Source organism: Electrophorus electricus, chromosome 14, assembly GCF_041902795.1.
Source record: "Electrophorus electricus isolate QZ-2024a chromosome 14, ASM4190279v1, whole genome shotgun sequence".
Lineage (NCBI taxonomy): Eukaryota > Metazoa > Chordata > Actinopteri > Gymnotiformes > Gymnotidae > Electrophorus > Electrophorus electricus.
In genome coordinates, this window is record NC_137510.1 from 5,847,501 (window position 1) to 5,869,879 (window position 22,379).

The 22,379-nt window shown below is 40.7% G+C and overlaps 2 protein-coding genes across 5 annotated transcripts; one reads left to right on the forward strand and one right to left on the reverse strand.

The window, feature by feature from the left end:
* Positions 1–3,290: 3,290 nt before the first annotated feature.
* cluap1 (clusterin associated protein 1) lies at positions 3,291–7,758 on the forward strand. Its single transcript, XM_027011704.3, has 11 exons — positions 3,291–3,906; positions 4,056–4,167; positions 4,490–4,574; positions 5,037–5,219; positions 5,478–5,657; positions 5,909–6,042; positions 6,117–6,258; positions 6,403–6,475; positions 6,556–6,666; positions 6,754–6,806; positions 7,349–7,758. The coding sequence occupies exons 1-11, from the start codon at positions 3,885–3,887 to the stop codon at positions 7,523–7,525; spliced, it is 1,272 nt and encodes a 423-aa protein (XP_026867505.2). The 5' UTR covers positions 3,291–3,884; the 3' UTR covers positions 7,526–7,758.
* A 5-nt stretch (positions 7,759–7,763) lies between these two features.
* On the reverse strand, positions 7,764–21,880 carry nlrc3 (NLR family, CARD domain containing 3). 4 transcript variants are annotated; one of them, XM_081696594.1, is made up of 20 exons: positions 21,576–21,879; positions 16,441–16,505; positions 16,066–16,251; positions 15,708–15,968; positions 13,181–14,978; positions 12,777–12,863; positions 12,495–12,578; positions 11,783–11,866; positions 11,464–11,547; positions 11,262–11,345; positions 10,817–10,900; positions 10,628–10,711; positions 9,827–9,910; positions 9,580–9,663; positions 9,244–9,327; positions 9,066–9,149; positions 8,671–8,754; positions 8,481–8,564; positions 8,313–8,396; positions 7,764–8,012 (listed from the first exon to the last, which is right to left on the reverse strand). In XM_081696594.1, exons 3-20 carry the CDS (start codon positions 16,157–16,159, stop codon positions 7,922–7,924), a joined length of 3,423 nt encoding a protein of 1,140 aa, XP_081552720.1. In that variant the 5' UTR covers positions 16,160–16,251; positions 16,441–16,505; positions 21,576–21,879; the 3' UTR covers positions 7,764–7,921. The 4 variants fall into 4 exon arrangements, with proteins under 4 accessions (XP_081552720.1, XP_026867496.2, XP_081552722.1 ...); XM_027011695.3 differs by lacking the exon at positions 16,441–16,505 and having other exon boundaries at positions 16,066–16,172; XM_027011694.3 differs by lacking the exon at positions 16,441–16,505 and having other exon boundaries at positions 7,765–8,012.
* Between the last annotated feature and the right edge of the window lie 499 nt (positions 21,881–22,379).

Sequence of the window (22,379 nt, forward strand, 5' to 3'; positions counted from 1 at the left end):
TCTAAATATTATTTACATGAGCTTCGAACAAGAGACTTGGATCCATAATCACTCCAAGATCTTTAACTGTTAGAGAAGATGTGATTGGGAGATCATTGAGGTTCACTGATAGCGAGAACCTAGCTGTCTTTGGGTCTAATAGAAGCACCTCTGTTTTGTCAGGATTAAGTGAGATAAAGTTTCTCAACATCCAGTGTCTGATGTTCTTTATGCATTCATCAATAATACTAAGCTGATATATGTCCTCTGGTTTGGCTGAGACATATAGCTGAGTATCATCAGCGAAGCAGTTGAAACTAGCACAGTGTTTATGTATAATGTTAGGAGAGGTAGCATATATAAAGAAAAAAGCAGAGGCCCTAGAACAGATCCTTGTGGGACGCCATAGCTAACCTTGTTGTATGCTGAGAAGTGTTATGTTAACAAACTGGTAGCAACCAGATAGATAAAATTTCAACCAGGAAAGGGCTATTCCCCTAATCCCAACAACATGCTGGAGTCTATCTAGTAAAATGTTGTGATCTATCGTGTCAAATGCTGCACTCAGATCAAGCAATATAAGCAAAGAGACATAACCCTGGTCAGAAGCCAACAACAGGTCATTAATTACTTTAATCAGTGATGTCTGTACTATGATGAGACTTAAACCCTGACAGAAAGACTTCATGCATCTGGTTCTGATTCAGGTATGAGCTTAGCTGCTGAGCTACAGAATCTCGGAAATAAATAAAAGGTTTGAGATCGGCCTGTAGTTTGACAGCTGACATAAAATGAGGTTAGATTTTTTTGATAAGTGGTCTGATTACTGCTAATTTGATTGATTTAGGTATGTGTTCAATGTTCAAGGAAGAGTCTATTAAATTTAGTAAAGGTTTCATTATTTCAGGTGGATTTCCTTAAGAAAGTGTGTGGGTAGTGAATCTAGTAAGCAAGTGGAGGATTTTAGCGTGACATCAGAGATGTAAGTTCTGGCTTTTGGATAGATGCAAAGCATTCTCGAGTCTTTTTTGGCTTGGTTGTTCTGATCTCTACATAGATGCCCAATGTCATGTTAATACTCTGAATGTAATCTCTATTGTGCTTAATTTTCTCATTAAAGAAATTTGTGAACTCATTACTATTATGTGATGATCTAATCTGAGCATTGGTGTCAGTTTTATTCCTACTTAGATATGCGGTTGTACTAAATAGAAATCTATAATTCTTTTTGTTATTTTCTATTAGGGTTGAGAGATAAACTGTTCGAGTGGTAATAAGTGCCTTTCTATACTTCATAAGGATCTCCTTCCATGCAAGCTTGGAAGACTACACGTTTAGTGTGGCTGTAACGCGTGGCGGCCCGAGTGCCGTAAGGCGAAGGGCAGGACGCACAGACTCCACCGACTGGGACCAACATTTATTAACATAAACGCCACAGCGGCACTCACACTTATCACAAACAAGGAACATGAAACGGTTAACGTTAAACAAACACGATACACCATTACGCCAACAATAACCAACACTATACACTTTGACACGGGTTTATATACATTTAAACGAACAAGGTGCAGGTGTTTACAGGTGTGGTTACATACAAGACAGCCCTCCCACTGCACGTGGCGAGCCAAACCACGTGACTCGGGGCAGGCGAGCGTTCCGTGACAGTGGCATGATTTACATTTTATTTTTGGAGTGTTTTGTTTTTAAATCTGATCATTATACCAAGGTACTAATTTTTTGTCCCTAATTTTGTTATTCTTAAGTGGAGCAGCATCATTGGGTGTGCAGTGGAATATTGATTTTAAACATTCAGTCATTTGATCAAGTTCTGTGGGGTTTGAGGGTGTTCAAGTCACAAGTGATAAGTCTGGGAGATTTGCAATAAATCTAGATGCAGTGGCTGATGTGATCATGTGTCTGGTGTGGTACCGAGGCGAGGTTACTATATTGTGGCTGATAAGTAGTTCAAATGAAATGAGGGAATTGAATTGTCATCAGACTGGGATTGTATCACTATATTCTCTATGTCTACACCGTATGTCAGTATTAATTCTAGTGTATGTCCACCAGATGTGTGTGGGTTCTCTTATACATTGGGTGAAACCAATTGATTCTTACGGCTACACAGTTGTTTAGTCCAAATCATTTGAGTTCCCTTTGCATTGTGTGTGTGGAAATGCTGTTACTTTCACTATTAAACATATCCCTGAGTTCTACTATTGTTTTTCACCGATCGCCGATCACGATCATTCAAGATTTCTTTCTTACCACATTCCTTCCTCGAAGATGATGTTTCCCCACTGTTCTTCCACTTTTTAATAATGCGTTGGACAGTTCTTAACCCGATTTGAGTAGTTTCAGCAATCTCCTTAATTGTTTATATTAAGATTAGCATCTTTTCCACGACCACAGGATGTCTTTCGAGATGGTTGTTTAACAAATGAGAAGCTACTCACTTTATCAGTTAGAGTTAAATAACTTGTTGCCAGCTGAAACATAGTCACCCATGCAGTAATTATCTAATCGGAGGCTCTTACTTATTTGCTTAGTTAAATCGAGTTGGTGACCTTTTTTTTAGCCAGGCAGTGTATGTGTGTGTGTGTGTGTGTGTGTGTGTGTGTGTGTGTGTGTGTGTGTGTGTGTGTGTGTGTATGTATGTATGTATGTATGTATGTATGTATATGTATATATATATATATATATATATATATATATATATATATATATATATATATGTATAAATTATTCTAATTATTTTTTTTTCTATTTATTTATTTATTTACGTCAACTAAAGTTCTGCAGTAGTTTAACTACCCCTGCTATCAGATGATTGCTCAACTGTAGATATGGTACTATACAATGGATCTGTACATTCTGTAGATTGTGTACATATATACTCAACCATATACATTGTACATTGTGTATATAATCATAATATACATATATTGTACATACATTGTTAATATATTTTTGTACATACATAGAATATATATTTATCTGTATATATATTTTTTTTTCTCTATGCACCCCTGGTTCTCTTCCTCAGTTTGGACAGAGCACTCTCCACCATTTCACTGCGTGTTGTACTGTGTATGACTATGTATGTGACAAATAAAAGTCCAAGAGTTTTTTCTAAGATATGAATGTAATTTGTAGTTAATGGATGAAAGATCGAAACTCCTGATTTAGTATGTAACTCCTTAAAAATTCAGGACACATTCCAAGTAAGTGGATTATCAAAACGATGTCTAACGCATTTGGCCTTCTTGTTATGCCGTAGCAAGTGCTCTTTGGCTGCCATAGTGACGCTTCCGGCACAAACGCTACAGCGCTATAGAAGTAGCTATCGCTTGCTATATAGTGTAAGCGTCAGGCGTTAAATTGTAACTAACTAAAAGTTACCTTTTAAAACACTATTTACTGCAGTACGATAACCATCAAACAAACGTAGTTTGGTTAGCTACAGTAACGGCATTATTGTAAGCATGGGCACAGCAGATATTTTTGCAAGCTGCTAATAACTAGGTAGCAAGCTCTCCGTGAACTACTAGGTCACATTAGCTAGTTAGATAACCAATCAACGGACTGACATTTATTAGAAAAGCTAGCTAGAAAAACAAACCACAACGTTAAAACATAGCTAGCTCTTTAGCTAGTGTTCAGAGGTTTGCTTCACAAGCTAAGTGTTAGCAAGATACGTTAGCCAGCTGATTAACTGCATGTTAGCAAAGAACAGCACATATTTGTAGCTAACCTAACCTAGCTAAGTTAGCTAGCGTTACCTAACAAACAGCTGTGGCTGTTAAGTTGCCGTTATTTTACCGCACTACGGACCTTTTATTGATTCCCCAACATTCTTTAGAAGACCGAGGCGTGTGTAGTGGAAAACAGAAAAAGCGACCATGTCTTTCAGAGACTTAAGAAGTAAGCAAGCTTTCTGAATTTATATAGTTTTACCGTTATCCTATCGGTAGGTGTTAATTGAACCAATAGTTAATCTCTTCTTCTCAGATTCCATTTTGATTTATCTTGGATAATTATACTCGTGTTTTTATTGTTGTTTGTTTTTACAGATTTTACAGAGATGATGCGTGCACTGGGCTACCCACGACTCATCTCCATGGAGAACTTCAGAAGCCCAAATTTTCCTTTAGTGGCAGAGATACTCATTTGGCTCGTCAAGAGGTTTCTCTCTCTCTCTCTCTCTCTCTCTCTCTCTCTCTCTCTCTCTCTCTCTCTGGGTATGTGTGAGAGAATGAGAGAGACAGACGGTGTGATTATTAACATGTTGATATAAATGGTACTGAAAATATGTTTGACTTGTTATGCATTAGAACAGCATTCATGTGCTCTAGAACTCCTATATTAACATACTATTAACATACCTCATGCCAGCCAAAGTATTACAACAGGACACTCCCAAGAACACACACACACACACACACACACACACACACACACACACACACACACACCCAGCAATGATGTGGTCTCCATTCTTCAACAGGTATGAGCCGCAGATGGACATCCCCGGTGACGTGGACACAGAGGCTGACAGGGTATTCTTCATCAAAGCTGTGGCTCAGTTCATGGTAACCTTCTATCTTGTTTTTCTTCTAATGCACTGGCATATCAGGCAGATTTCATGTAGCCTCACCTAGTTGACATAATCCAATAACACCATTCAGAAGTAATCTCGCATTTATTTTAAATGGTTTGACACATTTTATAAAGTCATATAAATGTCATATTTGGATACTATTTGGGTACTATTTTATTGTCAGTTTATAATGTAGAAGGATTATAGGCTGTAGGGGTAGTGGTAGCTCAGTGGTTAAGGTACTTGACTTTTAATCAGAAGGTTGCTGGTTCAAGTTGCCACTGTTGGGCCCCTGAGCAAGGCCCTTAACCCTCAATTGCTCAAGTTGTACTCAGACATAATTGTAAGTCACTTTGGATAAAAGCGTCAGCTAAATGCCATAAATATAAATTGGTTAGTATGGAGATTTTAAAGGGTCACTGTATATATTTGTATATGCTGTACCTTCATATAGGCTACGAAAGCACACATTAAGGTGAATCTGAAGCGTTTGTACCAGGCAGATGGTTATGCAGTAAAGGAGATGCTGAAGGTCACCAGTGTACTCTACAATGCTATGAAGACTAAAGAGAGCAGCACCAATGACCACAACCTTGACGACAACAGCAGCAAGTTTAAATTTGATCTGGGTTCAAAGGTGAGAGGGCAGAACTCGATGGAAGCTGGGAGCTCTCTCTCTCACATTCCATCAAAGATGACAAAACTAATTTTAGTAGCAAACAGCTAAACACAGTTCTCATGCAGCCTGATTAGCTCAGCACAAACACTGGTCTCCCTGAATTATTCGGTGTGGATAACATTTACTATGTTTGTTGTTTACTTTGTAATGTAGTGTTTACATCTGTTCCTGTTATTACACCTGTTATTATTATTGTGTGTGTGTGTGTGTGTGTAGGTAGCAGAGCTAAAGGCAGCACGGTTGCTTGGCTCTGCGATCACGGCAAAGGGGGCTTCTCTCTATGATCTGTTGGGTCGTGAAGAGGACCTGAGAGAGAGCAGAACTGCAGCCATTGCACGGCCATTGGAGATCACAGAAACGGAGCGAGCACTCCGAGCGGCAATTAAAGATGTCATGGTAACACAGAAGTACACAAACTCGCATAGTATCATATCAGCTCTCTGCAGTTTTAAATGTATTATGTGTATAGCCTATATTAAGAGCTGAAATGACTTTCTCAAATAAATGTGCTTATGTGTGCTGCGTGTGCAGTACAGTGGTTGTATCCATATACCAGGAAGCTGAAATGGAAGGATAGTTTTTGCAGTTTGGACAACCAGCTGTGTGCCTGTGTGTGTGCGTGCCTGCGCGTGTGCGTGTGTGAGTAGGAGAACGTACAGAAGACCAATGAAATGTTGAATAACACATCATTGGATGAAGCGAGCTTAGATGCCAAAATTGAGAAGAAAAAACAAGAGCTAGAGAGAAACCAGAAGCGCTTACAAACAATGCAGAGTGTCCGGTGAGTCTCTATCACACACACACTCACATGTGCACACACCTTTTCTCACTGTGACGTTGTGGTGCTCCGATCAGTCCTGCGTTCATGGAAGAGTATGAGAAGATAGAGGAGGAGCTGCAGCGGCAATACGACACGTATGTGCAGAAGTTTCGCAACCTCGCTTTCCTGGAGGATCAGCTGGATGACTACCACAGACTGGAGCAGGAACGCTTTGAGGTAACACACACACACCTCCCCATACTCCAACCATTCTAAGACAGGCTGGTTTATATATAACCTGCTCCCCACATACCCAGCTTGTAAATGAAGTTTTTTGGGTTTTTTTCCTTGTTTTTTTGGTGGTCTTTTTGTGCCCTTTAGGAAACTGAAAATTCAATTAAAATGATGCAGAACAAACTACGAGAGGAGGACAGGAGACTCATGCGGAGTGGAGGTACACACATGCTTGTGCATGCACACAGGCTCTCGTTCACACTCTGATGCATGACACCCTTTTCCTGTTGTCCCATCCAGTACGGGAGGAAGATTCTGATATGGATATCCCAGAAGATGAAGGCTCAGACAGTGACATAGAGGAAGGGAGACCACGCAAACCCTTCCCCACCCGTCACGTTCAGTTACCAGGTAGCCAGACCTCACATTCAGCTACCTCACACAGCCATATGCTTCCAGGGCACACACACAAACACACAGTATTTGTTTCCCCTGTAGGTTATGCTGGCGCACGTCTCATTGGCAGCATGCACGGAGGAGACAGCGACGGGGTGAGTTGAAGCAAACACACAAACACACCAGAGTGCATGTCACACAACGGCTAAAATAATGCTAAATCAACTTTGACTTTTTTCATCCCAGATATCTCATGATTTTTCACAATTTCACTCAGCTTTTTGAAAGCACAGATTTACTTTTTGCTTATTCGTTTAGCCCAGAGTAAAGGACACACTCTGTTTGCCCGGCCCTGGCCGGAGGCAGAACAAAGGAAAGGTGTGTGTGTGTGTGTGTGTGTGTGTGTGTGTGTGTGTGTGTGTGTGTGTGTGTGTGTGTGTGTGTGTGTGTGTGTGCGCGTGCGCAGAAGTACAGTAATAGCTCCATCATCATCGGGCACTAGAACCCTAGAAATCGAGCATAGTTTAACCCTCAACAGAACCATTTGTTATAAATAAACTGGGCACCAGTAGAACCTCCCATAGTGAGTACAAATCCAGTGGCATGATCTTGTATTACTGGAAGTGTGTGTGTGTGAGTGTGTGTGTGGTAGTAGTAGCTGTGTTTGTGTGCATAACAAGTGTCTTCGTGTTTACAGTCAGAGGAAAGTGAGATTGATGTCGATGACGATGATGAGGATGAGGATGAGGAAAATGAGGGAAATGAGGATCTTGATGAAGATAATGACAGTCTAAAAGTCTCCACTTCTAACCCTGGTCGACCAACCAGATCTATGCACCCTCAGATACTGGACGAGAGTGACAATGACTTTTGACATAAAAAGAAACTCTCATACAAATATACAAATATGCAAAAAAGATCTTTCTTTATCTCGCTCTCTCTCACACACCCACACAACCTGCTAGAAACATACTTAGCTGTCTTTCTTCAGCTGTAGAGCCTATTATCTTCTGCTGGTATCTTTTTTCTAAACACGACTTTATATCAATATTTAAATATGTTATGCAATAAATGACTAAATGTAATAAACTCAAATGCTGCTTTTAATTCTTGCTTTATTCAAAAAAGTAAATGAATATATAAAATTTGAGAAATGAACAAAATGCAGTACTTATTATTATACAGGAAATGGGATTGATGCTGAGATATAATTAATAAATAGTAATAGATGGACATAAATTTGCAAAGTGTAGGAGTGTATGTTAATCTGTCAGATATCCACAACGCATTCCATAGCATCAGCCCTTATGGCATCCGAAACGACCTTTGCTCCCGATTCACCGATTCCGTTCCCCTGAAGACTGAACCAGAGTACATGAATGCCCACATTTAGACATTTGCATGTGGATGAAACCTAGCTTCTGGGCTAAACTGTGCTGATTCATCAATGATGGTCCTTTTAACATGTCTCCCCCACTGTTGCACAGCAGCAATCAGCAGGAATTGACGACTAATTTTTAATCTCAAGGCACTCTCGAATGTCTTACCATACTTAAAGGAAAGCCTTAAACACTTCACTACACCAATAGGTGTTGATGCATATTGTCACCTCTCTCCAAAAAGAGTAGCCCATATTAATATCAGCATTATCAGGCACTTACTTGATGTAAGTGAGTTGATGATTTCCTCTTAATGCAGTGGCAATGAAGATGGCTCCGTCCATACCTAAAGTGTTCTCCTGGAGGCTGCACAGAGATACACATTCTCAAAAATGCTCATCCTGTGAAATGGATGAGGAATGAGTCCACAAAATACAGTACTGGACTCACTTTAAACTTCTCAAACTCCTATTGGTCTTCAGAGCAACGGAGAGCGCTTTGGCCCCACCCATGCCAATGGAATTGCCACGGAGACTGATCATGTAGAATAAAGGTGATTTAAATGATATGTGGGATCAACGTTTGCACAGCCTGATGGACATAAAAATGCTGACTAAGTGTATGAGATGGGGTGACTCACTCGAGTGTGTGGAGGGTTTGATTAACCCTAAGAGCATCAGCCAGTGCCACGGCCCCCAAGTTCCCTGCCGAAACTCCCTGCAGACTACACAAGGTAAAATATGTTCACGTTATATCGTAAAGGCCCATTTCTGTCCATTCTACTCAGTGCATCACTGTGGGACAGAACTTTTGGGTGCGAAACAATTCTCCAAGCATGTTCTATGTGATCATAACCTAAGTAATTAAAAAAGCAAATTCAATATCACCTAACATTTAAAAGCTATATGTGGAGCAAAAAGAAACAGGAAGTTTAAATTCAACATCTTGTTAACCAATGGTGTTTTCTGGCACACCACACGCTGCTGTGTTACCTGCTTTCTGTGTCTGTGTCTGGGTGTACGACTCTTAACTCACTAGAGCGCGACAAGCGAGGAGTTAACTTTCAGGGCGCCAGCCAGCGAGACAACACCATCATCACCAAGAGCATTTTCCTGTAGACTACAAACACACAGTTAACAGTATATTACAAATTACAGAATTGCATGTATATGATATGATGGATGGATGAGAGGTTTTTGCTGTAGAGACTCACTCCAGTAGCTGGATACTCGTGTTGCTGTGGAGAGACTGAGAGAGTGCCTTAGCAGCACCACCCTTCATAAAGTTCCACTGGAGACTAACACACACACACGCACACACAGTAATGAGAGAGAACAAGTCAGTAACTGTGACAGATCGGTGACACACGCAAGTGTGCTGGGCTATATTAAGATTCTCAACCCCACTGCTGCCTTGCTCATGCACTTTAGTGACTTATGTTCAGAAACTATTTAATGGGCTCAGAAACCTGTGCGCGCGCGCACGCACACACACACACACACACACACACAGACACAGACACAGACACGCACACACACGTGTAACTCACTGTAAGGATGTGAGAGCTCGATTCACTTTCACTGCCTCAGCAATGGCTGTCACTCCTTCATCATGGAGAAGATTAGCTGTAAGGCTTAAAACACACACACATTCTGTAATTTCTAGAGAATAGCCTTCCTATTCTACAGTGATGTCTAGAGAGAAGATCAATATCAGCAGAATGATCACTTAAGCCCTTTGAGAAAATATTCTAGAAAGACCTACACCACAGGGGAGAGGGGGGGATGGGTACTCACTCAAATTCTCTGAGTGTGTTGTTCTCCTGTAAAGCTTGGGCAATGGCCTTAGCACCTTCAACTCCTATGGAGTTCTCCCTGAGGCTACACACACACACAGATTTTTCTTTTATAGTACGGTGCTATAAAAGGAAAACACACTCTCATGGAGGCCAAATGCCTCCAAAATGCCACCTCAACATAATTTTCTACAGTACATTGCAGTTATTCCATGGAGATTCTGAGAGGAACCACAGAGAGTGGTGCTAAGATGCTGTGGGACCTCCAGATCCAGACAGATAAACAAGTAGTGGAGAACCAGCCAGATACCATGATAGTAGATAAGATGCAGAAAATGGTAGCACTGCTAATAGATGTTACTGTCTCGAATCATGGCGACAGCCAAAAGAATGAATATGAGAAGCTGCAAAAAATACCAGTGACTGAATGAATAAATGCAGAAGGTTAACATCAAGGTTGTCTCAGTGGTGAAAGGAACACCTGGGGCTGTGACCCCTAAGATACAGATAGTACTACATGGTATTAAAAAAAAGAAAAATCAGAATAAACAACTTATATAGGCTATAGTGTGTATAGTATTACACGTGAACAATAGCAGGAACCTGGCTTTCTTAAACCTAAATGGAATGGAACCTGAATGGAGTGGTACCAGATTACCTTAGAAAACTTCAGGACAGTCTCCCCAAAACATTTCAAGATGTTATTAGTGCCAAGAGAAGTCACATTAAATACTGACTTTGCCTGTACAAACACACACGCACACGCGAATGCGAACACACACACACACAAACACAAACTCACTTGAGGCTGGTCAGACCTCTATTGGAGCGCAGTGCCTGAGTAAGAGCCTTCATGCCTTTGTCACTGACAGAGTTACTCTGGAGACTGATGGAGAGATGTGAGAATGAACTGCAGTACTGAATTAACACATTTTTAATGTTTAATGTTTTTTTTTAATCTTGTCTCTCTCTGTGTAAGTGTGTGTATCACCTGAGAGTACAAAGTGTATGGTTCACCACAAGAGCTTGAGCCAGGAACAGTGCACCCTGGTTCCCCAGCTGATTACTGGACACACTGAGGTAATACACACCAATGTCACCTTACAGACTGAGAGGTACCTGGACACAAGCCCACTGATTCTACTGTTTTCACTGATAACCCCAATACAAAAAGATTTATTTACTTTTTGCATCAATGGAACAGAAACAATATTATGCCAATCTAGCATCCAGAAGTGTATTGTAAAAAAATTAACATATACTCTGTTAGCACAGTGCTATATATCTGAAAGTACATTTAAACAGTATTCTCTCCCCACCTCTACACATGCATGCACGCACACACACTCACGTATGCACACAAACACAGCCAGGTATGCAAACTAAGTTGCACACAAATGTGCAAGCACACGTCCCTGAGGTCTTCTTGGTCTTACTTGAGGTCTTGTAGAGTCTGATTTTGTTTCAGGGAGTCTGCAATTCTCTTCACTCCCTCTGGGCCTATACCATTCTTCTGAACACTGAAACATACACATACACACACTATTAAAAATGCAAATATCCAAAATTAAAAAATATATAAAACACAGACACACGATGGACACAGACACACACAAGCGCATAGACACATGCACTTACTTTAGTGTGGCGAGTTTCCGGTTTGACTGCAGAACGTCAGCTAGAGCACGAGCTCCCTCATCCTCTATGTGGTTACTTTGAAGACTGCATAATCACACACAAACACACACACACACACACACACACACACACACACACACACACACACACACACACAGTCAGACAGACAGACATCTCTGGATGATGACTCATATATACATATGCATTTAAGGGCTTTGTTTTAGTGCTGTTGTGATAAAAAAAATAAACTTAAAAAAATTAGAAAAAATATTTATTTAAAGGAAAAACAAATTGTTGTTTCAGTTCAGCAGAAACTCACTTAAGTGATGTGATGACTTGGTTCATTTTCAGGGCTTCAGCCAATGTCTTTGCTCCTCTGGTGCCAATATTGTTCCCATGAAGACTATTAATGACAATCAATATATGTAAAAGCTATAGAGCTTTGTTGTCACTGGATAATAAGTAAACAGGTGATACCTGGATAATCCTACACTGGTTATGAACTTTCTTCTAATTATAAAGTGCCTAATACCCCTTAAAGGTTTTAAACTGTTCTCATATATAAGAATAAAACTTATTTTACTATAGGTTGTCAGAGATAATACAAAGATGATGTATTCTAGGTTATTTTTAGGTTAGGAGTACTTTGGTCCTGGAGAACACTAACACACCTGTCTCTAATATTCAGGGGCTACTGAAGGTCTTGAATAACTGGAACAAAAGTGCTAAACTAGGGTTGGAACTACACTCAGGATGGTGGATCTCCAGGACTGGAGTTGAGTAGCCTGAGTGCACTCTCTGTCTATAACACTGTTCTTTATTTCTCCAGCCCCAGAACACACCGACACACACAAACCTACACGCACACACACACACACACACACACGCGCACACACACACACACACACACACACACACACACACACACACACACACACACACACACACCTGCATACAATCATACACACACGCCTACATGTACACAAGCACACACACCCACAGACATATATAAATTCACTGTAGCGACTTACTCCAGTATGGTGAGTGTGCGATTGACTAGAAGGGATCGACTAAGGGGTTTGACACCCTTACTGCTTATTGAGCTATCTGCAAGACTAAAAAGAGAGAATGTTTTTGGGGGATGAGAAGAAGAGTAGTTATATATAGACAATGAGTGTGTGAGAAGAAAGGACAGAACCACAGAATTATCAGCAATTATCTGAACACCCCCCCCCCCCCCCGGCCCCCGTGAGCCATAAACCCTAACCCAGCAATAAATGTGTGTGTGTGTGTGTGTGTGTGTGTGTATACACCTCAGACACTGAATACGGCAGTCTTTGGCACTAAGCAAACTCCCCAGAAGCTCCATTGCATCATCCTTAAATTCATTATTTTCCATCCTGAAACACACACACACACACACACACACACACATGCTTAAACACACACAAACACAGAGCCACAAAGTTTGTAGAGTATCATTCTTAAAAAAACTAAAATATGTGGTGATGGTGTGAGTGCATGGTGTTCTCTTCAGGCCAGAGTGCTTGAGGCATTTTGCAGCATGGCCCAGGTGTAAAAACAAAGAGGAGTGAATGCTTGATTGCCCACCTCACTCCTTTCAGATCTGGCTTGCCAAATATTGAGGTGTACACAAAAATTGCTATTAGAATTTATGTGCTGTATATGCAGTAGTTCAAGGAGTGAAGTCATTTACCTTAGCTTACTGCAGTACAGAAGCTGGGGGAGGAGTCTCTTGAGAGAGGTGGCATCTAGGCAGTTTGAGAGTTGCGTCTCATTTGCACATGCATCCGACACCTGCAGGAGGTATGCCAGCACCGCGCACACTCCGGCCTTCAGCTTCCCACGCAGTCTACAGCCAATCAGGTCCTCCTCCACTGAACGTAGCCACTCCCCCTGCTGTACCTCCGCCAGGCAGGTGACTGTGGCTACACTGTGCATGCTCACCACCTCGCCCCCAGACCCCACTACTGCGTTCCGCAGCAGGGTCGTTACCACGGTTCGCTGGGTCACTTGCTCCTCACGGCCCACACCCAAGGCCCCACCAAGCAGCATGCCAGTGGCCGGCGAGAGCAGGCCGGAGAGGAAACGCATGAAGAGGTCGAGGCTGGCATTGGCCGCATTGTCTCTCTTCTGCAGAGCGGCACGGTAGTGGCTCTGGAAGCCAATTCTCGGCCATGATACGCTGCTCTCAGAGAACAGGTCGAACATGCCTCGGCGCGAAGCTGTATAGTAGAAGAGTGCGGCAAGAAACTCCTGCACAGAGGAGTGAACGAACCGCCAGCACACGTAGTCCGAGAACCAGCACCGCGTGCACCGGAGGACCCTGTGTCCCAGAGTTCCTGGTGCAGGTGGTAAGACATCGGCACCGTACGTTCGGAACTCAGGCTCACTGAATGTGCTGCGCTGACGTAATAGGCTGTAGAAGGCCAGGCGGCCAAGCGTGGCTATCTGCTTCCGGATGCTTTCGTTGGGCACATCAGTGGATGAGAGTTGTGGCCAACAGTAATGAGCATACACTTCAGTCAGAGTCCGTGGGAGAGGAATATCCTCCGAATCCACCCCCACAAGGCGGGACAGTGTTGTTGTGACAATGTGACAGATGCCAGGCACTGAACACAAAAGGAGTAAAGGCTTCTGGGAGCTAAGGTGAGCCCACACCTGCTCAGAGGTGTTCCTTGATGTGTGTGTGAGAGAATCAGACAGGGTGGATGGTCGCGAGGGTGTGTGAGAGTTCTCTTGCGAGTGCTTGAGAGTGTTTGCAAGATATTCCTGAATGTGTGTGCGGGAGAAAGGCGGTACTTCAGTTACACGGTCAACCAATCCTGCAGGTACCTTTGCACCGACTACAGGCCTCGACAAAAGCCATAGCGTTGCATGCGGCAACAAGTTGCCCCTGACAATGTTTGTGATAAGGTCTGATATGAGTAGCTCCCGGCGAGGGTCAGACGTCACCGGAGCCTCAGAGAAGTCCAAAGGGGAGCGTAATTCCTCCAGCCCATCAAAAATCAACAGCACTTTGCAAACACTGCTAGACAATATCAGGTCCGTATTTTCATGCGGAGCTTTTAACCGCAGTAGCTTCTCGACCGAAAGTCGCTCAAAGTTGCTTAACTCCCAGCATGCAAGAGGATACACCAAGTTCAACTCAGGGTATATCTTCCCCAAAGTCCATAGATGGACAAACTGGCCGACCAATCGACTCTTCCCACTACCGGACACGCCTACTGTTAGCGTGACACGAGGGGCTATGCTGACTCTAGTCAATGAAGCAAGCAGTCTGTCTAATGTCAGTGGACGACCACGCAAAGGTCCTGCCCCTCTGTTGACCAACACCTGAATGAGATCATGCTCTCTCTGCTGTAAGTCAGACACACCCTCAACTAGTAAGAGGGCAGGGTCAGTGGTATGATTGGCAGCTTGCTCGGTGAGACTTTTATTACCTTCTCTGACTACCTGGAGCAGGGCGTCTTTCTGATGTTGAACAACCGACTCTGAGAATAGTGGGAAACAGAAAGAAAGAGTAAAAGAATGAGACCTCAGATGTTTTTCACATCATCAGTTACAGTAACAAGCAGATTGATAAGCATCAGTGGTTCTATGTTGTGCTAGTTCAGTGTGGCACTCTCTGAGCCAGACACCAGGTCAGTTTGGGGATGCTTAGCTACACCTACCAAACCCGGCAATGAACCAATGAGCTGAACCTGCTACTCTGGTCCAGGAACAGAGTTGGCCACTGTTAGACTAGTCCTAATGGTACAAGTAATTCACAGGAGCACAACAACTCCAGCTATCCAGACTGGGAAGTTTGCAAATTACCCTAACAGAGAACTAAAGCATGTAATGTTTTTGTCTTACATACTATACTGCATGCATGTACATGAGCACATAAATAATGTAATCAAATCAAAATGTAATTAAAAATCATAAATGAAAAGCAACTCCATTAGAAATCAGTAGAGTTCATTTTAATTAATTTCAAGACCATTTTTTGTCAAACTCTGAGCTTGTACTGAATAGTTCTTACTTGATTTACATTTATGGAATTTAGAAGATGCTTTTATCTGATGTGACAATTGTAACCAAGTACAATTTGAGGGTTTAAGGGTTAAGGGCCTGGCTCAGTGGTAACTTGGCAATGGTGGAGCTTGAACTGGCAACCTTCTGATTACTTGATCAGTACTTTATAGAGTTGTAAAGTGACCCTTCATTTATGCACTCACCATACAGAACCACAAGGTTGTACACCTGAGGATGTGAGCATTGCAGGTATTCACGGAGAGCAGAGCCTTGTGGATCGCTGACGTACAGGAGGTCAACCAATGTGTGCACCTTATCCTCCAAGCATCCTGTGCCCTGAATAAGCCCCACCCCCTCGGCGCTCAGCTGGTGCTGCTTCTTCATGTGATTGACCACATCCACCAATAAGGGGCCAGAAATGCAGCGCTGCAGCATTTTCTGATGTTTACGCAACCAACCCACATCTAGCAAACACATACACCCAGACACAAAGCATATTAAGACATTTCAGTATCATAACTGCAGTAACTGGACTGACATAGTGACACCATGCAAATTTACCTTCCATCTTGTTGCGCGTTACTGATTTTGGAGAAGAGGACTTCAGATCCATGTAGCAATCCTCTTGCCAGGGTATTTGCAAGTTCCTCTCCATTACAGATGTTCTACTGTTAGGGCCACAGCGCTGTGTGAGTGTATGCTCCTGTTCAGTTATTTATTAAGGTACAGTCCCATGGATCCATGGCACTGTTTCAAATAGAGGAGTTAATGTGGTGTCAGTAATGTTGCTTGATAAACATGCTAATGGCATGTTATTAACAATAATTGTCTATGTATTATATTCCCATGAACAGGTGCATATTATACAATGAACACTCTGGTTATAGAGACTAAAGCGATTTATCAAAGGGGATAAAATATTCATTAAAAATGGACCTTCAAGCAGCATTTGTTCCAAACATCCAAATTTCCCACGACAGTCTACAGACACATCCAGGTAACTAACCAATTAACATACACACACACACACACACACACACACACACACACACACACACACATGACATATGACAAAACAAGGCAGAAATTTTTAGATTTGGCTTGATGAGGACTAGACAAACAAATAATTATTGTTCATGATGATTAAACCTTATGCTTGAGATGTGCAGATACTCCCAAACACATCCAGGTAAATGTAAAGAACTTTTGAAATAATAGAATAGAAAAAGAAATCCAGGCAAACATTCCTAATGAACAACCTGAGGGCCACAGTGATCTGGAATCAACCCTGAGATAATGAAGGAACCTCGAGAGGAGCAAAGAATCCAATCTTCTCTGGGCACCAGACAATGAAATTACAACAAAGTTATAAGCAAGGCTGCAGCTTGATGGTCTCTTAAAGAAGCTTTTCCCCCTGAGATTTCAGTAACATAAAAAGTCATATGAAACTGGTGAGGCATATGATATTCTTTGTCCTAGAGAAACTTATCCATGCTTTCATTTCTAGCAGTATTGAGTATTGTAATAATCTCATAACAGGACACTAAAAAAAGGCAACCAACTATCGTAAATCTTTCACTGGCTCCCAGTAAATTCCAGAGTTGATTTTAATGTATTATTACTGGTCTAAAAACTTAATGGTGTACGACCAATGTATAGATTTGATTTGCTGCAGTGTTATGAACCATGCAGAACTCTCAGATCATTAGGAACTAATCAGTTAGTCCTGCCCAAGTTAAAGACTAAGCATGCAGATGTAGGGTAATCCATTATGCTGTTTTTAAATGGAACTAGTTGTCAGAGAATACTAGAAGAGTCCCACCACTAGATGCTTTTAAATCTGAACTAAAAACATTATCTGACCAGGCCTTTAGCTGTGTTTACATGCTGTTCTTTTAAGTCTTGTTGCAGTACACATTATTTTTTCAGCACTACATTGCTACATTGTCTTTTATCTTTTACCTCTGCAGTTCACATATAAGATTGAAAAACATTTTATTTTTATTTTTTTTTAGGATTTGAACATTTCTAATAATTAAATAATTATTACAGATACATGTGAAATTTCTTCTGGTTAAATTATTCAATTGTTTAAGTAAATTTAATTCAATTGGATTTAAATTGGTTTTTCATTTAAATTAAAATGTTTTAATTCCATTTAAATCTTTTATGGCAAGCACTTTGAAGAACCATGAAAACATATCACATTTGGCCCCTCGACCCCAACACTACAGCTGTTTAGGCCCTGTCAGTCATGTATGTGACAGTTTTATCTGTGCTATGTTTTTTGTTACATAAAATATACTGACAGTTTTTTTGTGATCTGTACTATATGGTCAAAAGTAAATAATAAATACTTATTTAATTATTATTATTATTCAATAATAATCTTCACTGCGAGTTATACTGTGTATGACTATGTATGTGACAAATAAACCAAACTTGAAACTCTTTTTCGTTTGACTAATTTATGGGTGTGCTCAATATGTGCTTATGTAACCACACTTCAACGTGTGACTCAGCTCAGAAGTCGATTTTTTTTTTTTTTTGTTTGGTTGTTCTTTTTTTTTTTTTGAAGATGTCTTCAATACTTGCATTAGTAATGAACTATTTGTAAGCTGAAAACTGGTCCCATTCAACGTGAGATTTGCAAATTTGTCTGGGTTTACTTCAAAGGCAGGGCATGTGGTTATTAGTACTTTAACATAACACTTCTTATAAACCTCTTCAGTCAAGTGCAATTCTTACATAAGTAAAACAATTAACAGCATAATTTTAAAAAGGTGTTTGCTAATAAATACAGGCAAATCATTTAGAGCTTTAAACGTTGCTCTATATGCCATAGATGTTTGGTTCTTGAGCAGTCAGCTCAGGTGGGCCACCACACCTTAAACATGAATCCTTTCTTTGTTAAAACATGCAAAATAAAGCCACTTATCCTTTGTCTCACATATGCACCCCCCCTCCCCCCACACACACAGACATAAGGCAGGAAGAAAATGAGCACCGTCTATGAGCTAGACAGACTCGACTTTGCAAACCTCACAACCCACATGCATAAACAAACATGCCATTGCTATGGATACGGCACGATATATTTAATGCATGCCTGTACCTTCATGGCAATATAAAAGATAATTAGATGTTGAAACTTTTTTTTCCATTTTATGTCATAAGCATATTCCCCTTTTCAACAGGTCATCAATTTACAAGTATAATTAAATATTTTAGCCCAAGATATCAAGCAGGTCTCAATTAGGGCATATAAAATTTGAAGTCTCAAGTCATCACAAAGGTGAGAAGTTGTTTATATGATTACAAAAAAATATAATAATACTCCATACACTTAAATGCTTCACTTTTAAAATTTATCTGTAAAATGTTTGAAGCATTTTTTCACTTTATCAGCAATGTTGCCACAATGATCATTTTCCTCACTGAGAATTAGCTACAATTAAAAACAAAGAAAAAAAATATTCAAAGTCTTGTGAAGTCACAAACCACAAGTCAGTTTGTCAGTTCATCAAGCAAGGGAAATTCGTGCTGAGTTTCAAGTTGTTCTATTTTGCCCCAAATCATGAATGTTTTGATTTGAGTTGACTCCAGTTTTGAGCTTTCGCCTGAGCTTTTGAGTTCACTCAAGTCCCAAGGCCACATTCAGCTTCTTTTACTTCAGACTGCATCTAGATTTCATGTCCTTTGGGTATACAGAGCATCTTTATCAGGTCATTTTGTTTATGTGGGATCCTTCCGTACTGTTGATCTGCAGTACCCTCAAAAGTGGGCTCCATTTCTTCTATAACATACTTGTTTCTACTAACATGGATTCAGAATGCATTCAGACCCCTTTACTTGTTGTACACTTTGTGTTCTGGATTTGATTTGGAATGGTTATAACTGCTATTTTTACCCATCAATCTTCACTTAATCACATAATCATCATAATGACAAAGTGAAAATTTGTTTATTTAGAGTTATAATCAAAATAATCAAAAACCTAAAACTGAAATTGCTTATTCCCATAAGTATTCAGACCCTTTGTTGTGGATGTCAAGTCTGCAAGCATCGACACCCACGCTCATCAGCCTTGCCAGAATGCTAACCTCCTGCAGTGGCCTTCCTCTATTTACCCAGCTATATAGACTCTACTTTCCCGCTTCTTCATTGCTAAGTATTGTTTGCCTAGTGTCTGCATACTGAGTGTTTTTCTCCATCTTCCTGTTTCCTATGGTTTTCCTGACGTTTTGCTCTTAGATTTCCCCCTTATGATTTTTTGATCATGGTTTTGTACTGTAAGGCTATACAACAATATCTAAAGGTTTGAGTGTTCCCGAGACCACAGTGACCTCAATCAGTTTGACATGCAAGAAGCCTGGAACATCTTTAAACCTTTCTAGAGTTGGCCAGCAGACAAGAAGAGCATCTGGACAAGAAGAGCCTTTTTGGGGAGGTAAGAAAGAACTCAATGTTCATTACAAAAGAGCTCCAAAAGACCTGTGGAGAATCTGATGGATTCTCACACTGACAATGGCGCAAAGCATACAGTCAAAACAACACTGCCGTGGCTTTGGGGAAAGTCTCGGAATGTCGGAATGCCCAGCCAAAGCCCAGACATAAACCCCATTGAAAATCTCTATAGAGACCCAAACATCACAAATGCTTGTCATGCAATCAACTTCGTTTGAGAGGATCTATCATGAAGAATCGGATAAACTGTCCTAATCCAGTTGCACAGAGCTTGTTGTGATGTATGACTTGCAACTGTAATTGCTGCCAAAGGGACTTCTACAAAGTAAAGGGTCTGAATACTTTTGTAAATAAGAGATTTCAGTTTTTATTTCTAAATTTTCTTTATAAAAATGTTTTCAATTTGTCATTATGGGTGATTAAGCATAGTTTAATGTGCAAAAATAGTTATTATACTCAAAATACACAACGTAAAGTGTAAAACAGTGGGCCTGAATACTTCCAAAATCCTCTATATTTGATATACTCTCGGATGCTCTTATTGGCTAAACCAGGTAAGTACTGTAAGCAGTGGAATTAAAGGCGACAGAGCAGGCACATTTTTCTTTCCAGTCCACAAATACATTACTCGTCAATTACTTGTACTACTGGGTAAAAAAAAAGTAAACCATTAAATGCCTATTATTGAAGTGAATTTTTCATTCTGATGATGGACATGTGATTCTACGAAGCTGATAGGATTAGCTGCTCTTTGTAATGTCATTGAGATGTCACCGAGAGGACTGATCATTGGTCATTGGCATACAAAACTAACATCCAATGACCTTTGTTCATTGTGGAAAAATTGGAAAGATAAAAACCCCATGGAAAAGCTACACTAGGGTGTTTTTTGAATGTGTTTCAAAGAGCACAGGGAGTTAAATGGAAAAAAGAGCAAAATATGTCCTCATTTCACAAGGTAGTCAGTCAATGTCGAGGTGCAGGCAAACATTACTGTTAAAGGAAATTAAATTAAATGGTTCGTTACAATAACTTCCACAGGAGAGATGAATCTGTTGCACAGCTAAAGATGATGTTTAGACCAAGTGTTTTCTGAGATGGGTGAGATGAAATTAGTAAAGCACTAGGTTAGAGTAGAGTACACATATGAACATGTAAATCAGCACATGTAAAGCACATGTTAAAGAACATGTAAAGGCTAGTATTATCTTGATACAGGTTTATAGCCTGTTTTAGAACAGGCTATAATCATTTAATCAAATCTTCACTGTTCCACATGGATGTTAAATGCTGCACATTAGACGATAGACAGCAATATTTAAGAAACTCTTTGAACATTTTTTGAGCTCTTTTGAGCTGTTGGAAGACATTAGAGAGTGATATCAAAGAAGCTGTTTGGTCATTTTTATATGAACATTTGACACTCTAGAAAGCTCAATCAAAGAAGTATCTCAAAACATTTTTGTGGACCCTGCAAAGAATGCATTAGGGTGCTAGATTAGATCCTAAGTGTCCTACTGATAGGTCAGGTATCCAAAATCACAAAGAAACCCCAGCATGCGTGTAATTACAAAACACACTCTGAACAGGTTGTGAATTCATACCTTGACACATGCTCCCCATTTAAATATGAGCTCAGGGCCCCTGTTCTTTACAATGCAGCTTTCCAAGCAAGACACAGCAGTTATGTAGGTCATCTTCATCTGTCTTTGTTCCTCAGGGTCTCCATCATTCTTCTGCTTTCTCCCTCTCTCTGTCCTCTCAACACACTCTCTCTTCCTGAACACAGTTTCACTCTCATTCACTCCTTCCAACACTTTGTCTGCACTGCTCAAAACATACAATGGCTCTCCCGCTATCTCCACTGAACACAGAATCACTCTCTTCAATGTCTTTTTCTTGTTTCTTTCTATTTTTTTTCCTTCCTGTTACACCTCCTGCTCTTCCTGTGACACAGGCCACAGATTTAACTTTTTCAAAAGCAGCAGCACCTCTGCCTTAAAACATACACTTACACACATAGCCTTCCAATAGTATAGTAACAGGCCTGTTTATGTATCACCACACATACAAATGCTCTTCCCTGCACATGCTTGCAGATGCAGTTTCTCTGCAAGCACATACATATAAACACACACACACACACACACATACACAGGTCATGGTGATGTAATCACGCATCTCAAATTTACATGGGCACAAAACCAACTGCAATCATGTGACCTATTATTTGAACTAAATACCCACATGGGCCCCTACAAGAACTTTAAAACCAACAAGGTGACACTTGGAGTGAAACAAAGCAGATGATTGTCCATTCCACAGCAGGAAGTGCTGACATAAGACCAGGAAGTAGAGCGGTGATAATGACGAGAGCGAACAAAAATGAAAGACAGTCGCTGAGAGGG